Genomic DNA, 9338 nt, shown 5'->3' on the forward strand with positions numbered 1-9338 from the left:
AACTGCACCGACAGTTGATCTTTTCTCTCCAAGTTGCTTTCCGATTCTCTTGTAGCCCATCCCAGCCTTGTGCAGATCAACAATCTTGTCCCTGATGTCCGTAGAAAGCTCTTTGGTCTTGCCCATGGTGGTGATGTTGGATGCTGGTGGTTTGGGTGTTGACAGGTGTCTTTTATACAGGTAACGAGGTGAGGCAGGTGTATTTGATGTAGATAATTGGTTGGGATTGGGGCTGTGTCTTAAAGAAAGACTAACTGGCTTGTAGGAGCCAGAATACTTGCTGTTTGGTAGGGGGTCATATACTTGTTTTTCCTCATCAGATGGTTATCAATTTTTATAAATTCATATGATGTGATTTTCTGGAATTTTCTTTGGGATTCTGTCTTTCACTGTTAGAATGTACATATGATTAAAATTGTAGATTGTTGCATTCTTTGTAAGTGGGCAAACCTGCAAAATCAGCAAGGGGTCAAATACTTATTTCCCCCACTGTATAATATGAAGCAATAAGGTAAATAAGTCACTTGTCATAGATAGAACTGATGAGGTTTATTCACAAACTTAAGAGGGCTGTCGGGGGTGTTGAGAGTTTTTACTGTGGAGGTGCTTGTTTACTGATGGATGTGCTTTTGACAAAGGTAGCGTTGCGCTCCAGTGTTACAGCCCTCCTTCCAGACGTCTGATTCAGTTCGCTCATGTCCACTCCTGAGTCTAAGCTGGTTTCTCGACTCTCAGCTGGCATTCGCCTCCTCTGCTGCTCTGACACAGCATAATGGATCTCAGCTGCTGGTTTGCCCTCCAGTGATACAAACCAGGCCCGAGGGGGCTGAAGTGAGGGGATTTTAGAAAGTTCTGCCAAGGCTTGCACCGAGTGTCTGCTGTCCACAATTTTATTCAGTGTTCCTGGGACCGACACTGACTCTGGGAGGCTGAAGTGACCCCTGGATGGGTTGGTTGAGGTCGCTGCCTGAGAGCCCTCTAGAACCTCAAGCTGGTCCTCAGTTTCTTCTGCCTGGTTCTGGGTGGCAGAGGGACCTTTAGACAGAGTCTGGGTGAAGCTGTCTTTACTCAGCGGCTCGGTGGCGGCACTGTTTGAAGCTCCTGCTCGGGGAAGAGTGGCCGACCTGCTCCACTGAGGCTGCTCTGACTGCTCCTCCAAATGGAAGAACGCTGGAGTATGAAGAATGGCAACAGGCTGGTTGTAGAAAAACAAATTCTCTGTCAGAGAGGCTGGAACTCTGATCTGCTCTGTAGTTTTATGCAAACACTTCTGATCACTCAGGTCAGAGTTAAGCTCCAGTTCGTTACACTCCAAAGTAATGGCCACAGCGTTGGGGTTGGCTATTACGTTGCCATTGCGCATAGAAATTACAGAGGCATTGTGCCAGTTATCCCTTCTTTCTGTGAATGATTGGTGCAGTCCATCCTGTGGATCAGAGAAGTCTCCTTTATCATCACATGTGGAGGTGGATTGGTCTTTCCTCATCTCTGGTAGGATTTTTTTTGCCTTACTTTCACAGAGTGGACTTCTGTAGACAAGAGAGAACATTTGCCTCAAGCAGTGCCGGGCTGATGAAACTGGACATTCTTAATTAATTAATGGATATGCTTCTGTAGTCTGCTGTATTTTACTGCGAAGCTTTAATACTCAAACATGTTGGTGGTTTATTGTTTTAAGCACTTTAATATCTCTGATCAATAAGACCTACAACCTTCAGTTACAGCCCACACAGCATAAAGCGTAAGGCTAAAAGTTAAAGATACATTTGACGCTTGATTTATTTGATTCCCAGTGTGCTGGGAGCAGGTTTTGAGACTGCAACAAAACCAGAAAGTGCATCTTTAAATGCTATTCTGAGTAATCATACTAACATCACCAACAACTTATATTTTATGAGATGAACGCCTCTGTTACCTGCGATTAAACAATAACCCAAACAGAAGACAGACGACAACAACAAGCATTCCTCCAAGGATAACCATCAGGATAGATGAATGGCGCATAATGAAATCAACGGGGATGGCAAGTCCAAAGAAACCTGAAGCATACAGATGAGCAGAAGAAGAAGTTCAGATGAAATATAAACTATACATGCAAAATAAATCGCTGTAGATTAAAATGAATGTTGCATTTTGTATCAAAAAACATTTGCCATTTAATGAAAGGCCAGTTTCAGTGGATTATGAAACTTATTTTAAAATATTAGTAACTTATTTATTTTTCTTCCATCTGCTTGCAAGGTTGGAACAATTCAGTTGTTATACTAGTTATTTACAACAACCATCACAAAATCAATCCTGACATTCCCACCTTACTCCTGAACATGGCAAAGATGGTAGAGACTGAGCACTTGCCTCTGGTGGATGACAGAGGCGCTGCTATCCAGTAACCAAAGTGGGGAGCTGTGAATGTCCACCTGAGTTTTCCTTCCACTGACACCACCGTCCCTAGTCCTTTTCTCATCCATCCACCTAAAACAAACAACAAAAACAACCCCCTCAAATTTGCTTGTATAAAATTGTCTCTCAGATCTTCAAATAAGTGCGCTCGTCTCCTTGCAAAGACAGTTTAGGTGAATGAGGAGGGCTCTGAAATGAATGCTGCTACAGCTCCTGCATTATTTGTGGAGGAGGAGACATCACTTTGCTCCTCTCGGCAATTACTAAATTAACCAAACGGCTAATTCTAAGTAGATTTTTAGTGATACGTTTGTGAGCATTGAGTCAGCTGATACATGATAAACTGAACAAGGTAAAGATGGCCTCCTTATCTAGTCTAAACCAACAGATCGGACTTCCCCTTGATTTGTTTCATGTTCATGACACTAATAAGTCATGCGCTCTGAATTTAGATTAAGCTCTCCCCTGCAGATGTGGAGTGAAGTCACACCTTCCCTATGATCTTTATTTAATAATATAACATTAATTATATTTATATTAATCTTTGCTGATGGCTACAGTACTTGCTAGCCGGTGCTAGGTGCTAACAATATTGAAAATGCATATTACATTTAATCTTTTGGTAAAAGTGAGAGAGTGCCAGGAAAGCTATCAAAGTGTATTTAAGTGACCTGGCGCAATTTATAATTTTAAGTAATGTGTTAAGGATTATGTGGCTATTTGTATTTTAACCCATTACACCATTTGCAATGATCATCTAAGGCCTTTTTTATACTTTAGGTCCCTCACCATAGTTAATAAACTATATTTGTGTTGACAGGGAGCTCTTACCCCACTTGCTGTTATCTTAATGGCGCATGTCATTAATGGAAAGTTGTACCATTTACAACTAAGCCCCCTTTATTAAGCTACAATTCCAAATAGAGGCCATAAAATCATCCTCACTGTCTCTCCTGACTCCTCTAAGATCAAACTCTGTGCACGATCGGGACTTCTACTCACCGGTGGTCCGGTTAAAGAACCATGCTGGAACAACATTTGAACTCTGAAGTCCACAGCTGTCAGGAATGCTGAGGCTGACCTGTATGGGCCCACTCACATGTAACTCTGTGTCTCCTGAGAAAAGCTGCACACTGACAGCCGCCACCGGACTCAACTCCACACTGACGTATCCTTGAAAAACAGAGCAGGTAATGCTTGAGAGAAGTTGTGGACTAGACCAATTCAATTGTCCGTTTGTTTTTCTTGGATGGAATTGTCTTAAATGAAATATAAATAAATCTTAACTTTGGTAAATCAGTTTATTACAGCCTCTAATGGACGTTTTTTAAGTGGTGCAGAATATGTGTTGCTTCTGGACCATTCATCTGTCTATCAGTCTGCATGTACCACTAGATGGCACTACAGGAAAACAAAATCCAAATTAAGCATTTTCGGCTTGAACTTTATCTAAACTTGCAGTTACTTTTGTCGTCTAAAATCTTCAGTGCAATGCAACATTAAATTAGACTGTAAATACTAACACTGGAAATAGTGCTTTGTGTCAGTTTTCTGGTAAAAAGTCAAATCACTCTAATCTGAAACAAAATATACCATGACCTAAAATCTATTGTTTTCAGATTACTGCACTCATCTACCTGATTTACTACTCATGATGCCCATAGTGTTAAGAAAGGTGTCATCCTCGGACGGCAGCTTGGGAACGGTCAGGTAGGCTTTGACAGAAGTGACGTCACTGCTGTCTGTCAGGTTCAGCAGGCTTTTGGGAAACTGGACAATTGGCAGCGATGAAGAATCTATCAACAAACAAACACAATGTGATCTATATCTGGTGAAAATATGTATTTCCCCTTTAGTGCACTCATGAGCAAGGCAGAAAGAGAAAGTTAAAAAGTGTGACTTAAACAATATATACAGTAGCCTACCAGATGTTTTGCCAGTGATCATGACAGAATCATCAAAAAGCCAGATGTTCCCTTGATTCAGGCCAAGTAGGGACATGGTCACGGAGGAAAATACTGCAGCAATGATGAAGAAGGAAGAGAAAAGGCTGCAAAATTAGGACTCAGTACTTCCTTTTGTCCATAAGATGGCAGTGTGACATTTTGACATATAAAGTCAAGTAATAAACCTGACAGGGAGGCAAGAAATGGGGGAATTCACTTTTCTGTCAGGGCCTTATCTAAGCATTAACAACAAAAAACAATAGCTCAATTATTCAAGATTTAGTTCTTTGCTGTCTTGAGAAATGCATATCACTGCAGATGGCAGATGGCAACACAGATGGAGGAAGACACACACTCTAGATGTGGGTTATAAAATGATCCCAAATAGTCTTGTGTGCTGCACCTAACTGCGTCTTTACTGCAGTGGGGTGGAGCAATAATTGGCCTTACAGTGACAAGAAAAGAAAAGAAAAACCTGCGCAGATCCACTGGCAGATACACACATATATCAGTTTAATTGGTTGAGTTAAACAGGCAGAGCCGTGGGCTAATAGACTATAAATTCTAGCACTCGTGCCACTCAATGGAAAATTACAGCCATGCCAAGTTCAAAAACAGTACTCCATGATTATGAGACCCATTAATGAATTAAAAAACAACGCTGCCTTTCTCAATTTTATCAACATACACAAATATCTTACTTGGCATTCTGTTGGTTTTACAAGGCAGCAGTGTGCAGACGTAGCCTTCCTTGCTGGCCACAATTGTGACTGGCACGTCACTTCGGTAAGGTACATGAAGTAAAACACCTCCGTCCTCTCCAGTAAGAGCTGTGTTGGTTCTGGTGTAGTTGATGTAGACCTCCACCACTGCCTGGCTCAGGTACTGACGACTCAGCACGTCGTTGACCTGGACTTTTAGGTTCAAGGCAGAACCTGGGGGGGGGAGGAAAAATAACAAACCAAAGAGTTTACAGTCGAGCATGACAGTTCATTCAAATTCAGGAAAAAAACGTAATCTACCACAAATTACACCTCTCGGACACACTCTCCACAAAATGTAACATTATAAGCTCCACAAAGGTAATATTTATTATATATATTAGAAAAGTATTGTAAGATGCTGCTGTTATTTTGTCCACCACCTTTTATGCAGTATGACCATATGCTTTAATGCTTTAACTGAATACACTGCATTTCCAATTAACTTAGACAGGACCTTATTGGCAACAACACAGGGAAAGTAATTTGCAGAATCCCTGGAGGATATCAATCAGTTAATCCCAGGAGATTTTAGACAGAGTTGGACACAAATACAAATTGTAAAAGTTGCCAATTTGTACTGCAAAGTGTGCATTCAAGACAACATTATGCTGCATCAATACACATTTCCAATAACACGATTCTTATGAGGTAGCCCAATCATTACATGTTTTTAGGAAGGTCCTAGACAGTCCCATTAAGGGCCTAGTGATAAATGGGACACCTTACTCACAAACTCAATGAGCCGCTTTCACACTCATTGTTAAGTTCATGACAACAGCACTTTATTTCTCAGATATAGTGTTGCTTAACAATGACGGAATGCTTAGCATAACCCCATCCTAAGCCTAATGAATATTTTTATATTAACAATGGATTAAATGACAATGTGTAATGTGAAAGGTGTTGCTCGCAGCGACAAAACCTCAGAGAATTAGCATCAAATCTGCTTTTCCCTCCCGCAGCACTAGAGACCATTTCAGCCTCTTAAACTAACTGTTGTGGTTTTGGTCCCAAAACACTTTCATCAAGCCTGTTTTTAGCCACAGCAGGTAGCTTTTTATGATAAACAAACTGTGTGACAGACAAAGTTAGCGACTAGCTGAGGAGCACGGAGGAGCATTTAGCTGCTGTAAGGCCAGATATTTCCATCAGGAATTGGTGGAGACCAAAACAGAGCTAAAAGTAGATTGAATACTTACATTTATTGGGTGGCCACAAACACGACTCCAGATGAATGCAAATGTTAAACGTTGTTCTAACATGTTCACTGTGACAACTTTACGTTAATATTGTGTTTACAAATTATTCTGCTACACCCATGCGGGCCAGAAAGTGAGCCCATAGCCATGAATCTCAGCAACAGGCCCATCATGAACCCTCCAAAAGTTACAGTAGAGCATAGTTATTTTGTGCTAGGAGGCCATAAAAAAGTATTGCACTTTTTATTAGTAACAATAAATCACTATAGCAGCAATCTCACCAGTAATAATGTCATCGGCATCTTTCTCTAATGCTGACAATTTGACACTGACAGTAGCAGTGGTTGAATTTGCTGCTGGGCTGACTGCTCATAATCCTGCTGCTAAAAGATCTGCCAAAGCTTTACTGAAAACTCATGATGCCATGCCTTATGCTACCAGCTTTTCACAATATTTCAGCAAGTGCCAAAACCAGATAACCAGATCACCACTGCCCCTAACCATTCCCTTTGATCAGAAGCAGACAAATGCCTGGAGCTGCCAGGAGTGTCTGCGTTTTCAGCCACAATATAAAACCAACATCTACATTTTGCAGTGTTAGTGTCCCCCCTACTGGGACACACGCACCAGTGCAGATGGACAACGAGGGTGCCTGTTATGGGAGAGGCAGCCACTTTATGTGTGTTCTGCCTTAGTGGCCAAACATAACAGAAGGGGGTCACTACATCTGAAGTGGAGGTGTTTCGTGCCAGATTACTATAATCTCCCCATTTGGCGAACTGAACCACACCGCAAAGAGGTTTATGAAGTGGATTGAAACGGACCGTCTGAGGCCACTGAGGCAGATGAGAAATTGATCCCAAGTTGAGTGTGATGGGGCTCGAATTCGGTTATTACTGGTTACATAATAGCACTGCCGTCCAATGAATGTTTTGTTTTTGAACGCTTTCTCTCTCAGTGTGTGAACTCTTTAATTTGGTAACATGAGGAAGATATTTCCACAAACATTAAATCACAAAGCTACTTTCCCCACAAATGTAGACCGGTAAATGCTAGAGTGGCAAGTTCTAATTGTTGAAAAGCGGCATGTTTGTGGCTAAAAGCATTTGCTTTTGCTGACATATCGGGCACATTCGTCGTACCATTATTATCATTTCACCACAGACTATGATCAAAATAAAGATGCACAGGGAGGAGCAAACATGTTGACCGGTCAGTTCTGTGAGACCACCAGGCAGCACAAACAGATGGTCCAACAGGGAATTATCTCTGGTGACCCCCTCACCACATGGTGTGTGTGCGAGTGTTGGAATTAGGCCATACATTCCACTGTTGGACAAAAACACAAGTGCACCCTTTGATATCTGGGCCAAATCGGCCTCAAGAGCAAGTCAGCAGTATCATACTAAAGCCAGACAAAGGATGCTTAGGGAGGAGCTGGCTGAGGGGGTGGCACGAAGACGTGATGTCCTAACAAAAACCAGTCCTGTTGTCAAATGATTATAATCCTCGCTGGGGGTAAATTGATTGAATCTTTAAGTCTGTTGCTCCAATGAGGGCACAACAATGGCAATGTTAATCTTAGCATGGGAGAACTGACCATCTGGTTCAAGAAAGGAGGAGGTTTTTGTGCGTTTTCTTCTTCTTCATTTTCTCTTTTTATGCAGTAGAAGCGGTAGGTTGGCAGTCATTCCCATGACGGTTCACTCTGTACTGAAGGGACAGGAAGGCTGAGAGGAAAAAAGGTTTGGCAGGACACAACGCATGCCGGCAAACGGGGCTGGGGGTGGTACTAGGGACAGCGCCATGCTTGGGTACATTTCCAAGTATTCCAAGTGTCCAAGACAGAGACTGGAGGATCATGTGATGACGGATGGCAATGTACTCCTACAGCAGCATGAATTAGTCATGAATCAGTTGATAAGTGAACAGTCACAAATCCCTCTTTCAGCTCTTCTCCATGGCTCTGCTGTAAACAAGATGGGTGGGGGGGGTTCTTGGATGCTTTCTGGTTTTCCATACCTACAGCTTTTTTGCTTTTATGAAAATTTTTGCCCCACTCCCAAGTCACTTGTTATAATATCGTAAATGATGCAAACGGACACTGATAAATTGCTGCCTCGTTTGTGGTGATGCATTTAAAATGCACAGATTGACAAACCGTTACTCACTGGGTGACAACAGCAAGCTCCCGCATCACTTATTACTCATGAACAGATCAGTAGATTTACCAGCAAATCCTCATACAGATGGTCTAGCCCCACTAAATGAGGACATCTATAATCTGTTAGAGGCAGATTTGTAATGGCTGGTGGAGGAGAAATATGAAAAATGTCAAAATACCAACATTAATCCTTATTTTCCAGCCACAATGTAATATATTTTCATCTTAAATCAAACAGACTGAGCTTTACAAAATTTTACTTTGGTTAAAATCGCCCGGTGATACAGTGAAGCCTCTACAGACCTGACAAGGGTTCGATCACTTGTTGTTGGCGCTGAAAGGGCTCTTGTTTCATGTGATCCCCGTTTGAAAAGTTCCCGTCGTTGATATGCAGAGAGTGTCCAGCCGGAGTGAACTCTCCGCTCGCTTTCCCATTCTTGCATAGAATCAGCGCAGACAGCAGACAGATCAACAGGCGCATGACTTTCAAAGAAAAGGTTGGATCGGTGTCACTTTTCACTCGCCACAGGTCCAATTTTCATCATAAACTTGTACAGAGATGCCCACTGCACTGCCATCCTAACTACTCGTCCTTCCAACTGCGGAGGGAAACTCCTCCTCTTTAAGCTGCTCCGTGGACCCACAGAGAGCTTATTTATCTATCTATCTATCTTCTATCTATCTATCTATCTATCTATCTATCTATCTATCTACAGTTATATATATATAGTATAGTTGTGGATGGAGACCGCTATTTAAGTAAAAGTAGAAATCTACAACAACGTAAACACTTGGGTAAATGTATTATCAACACAACCTATTTAGTATAAAGAAGTTACATTTATGACACTTTCACCGTGTTCTA

At 41.8% G+C, this 9338-nt stretch overlaps 1 protein-coding gene across 1 annotated transcript; it reads right to left on the bottom strand.

The window, feature by feature from the left end:
- Nucleotides 1-502: 502 nt before the first annotated feature.
- On the bottom strand, nucleotides 503-9026 carry LOC123973844 (protein FAM171B-like). Its single transcript, XM_046054183.1, has 8 exons — nucleotides 8777-9026; nucleotides 5048-5281; nucleotides 4326-4418; nucleotides 4038-4196; nucleotides 3403-3573; nucleotides 2356-2472; nucleotides 1916-2039; nucleotides 503-1529 (listed from the first exon to the last, which is right to left on the bottom strand). The coding sequence occupies exons 1-8, from the start codon at nucleotides 8952-8954 to the stop codon at nucleotides 593-595; spliced, it is 2013 nt and encodes a 670-aa protein (XP_045910139.1). The 5' UTR covers nucleotides 8955-9026; the 3' UTR covers nucleotides 503-592.
- Nucleotides 9027-9338: the final 312 nt, after the last annotated feature.

This window comes from Micropterus dolomieu, linkage group LG07, assembly GCF_021292245.1.
Source record: "Micropterus dolomieu isolate WLL.071019.BEF.003 ecotype Adirondacks linkage group LG07, ASM2129224v1, whole genome shotgun sequence".
Lineage (NCBI taxonomy): Eukaryota > Metazoa > Chordata > Actinopteri > Centrarchiformes > Centrarchidae > Micropterus > Micropterus dolomieu.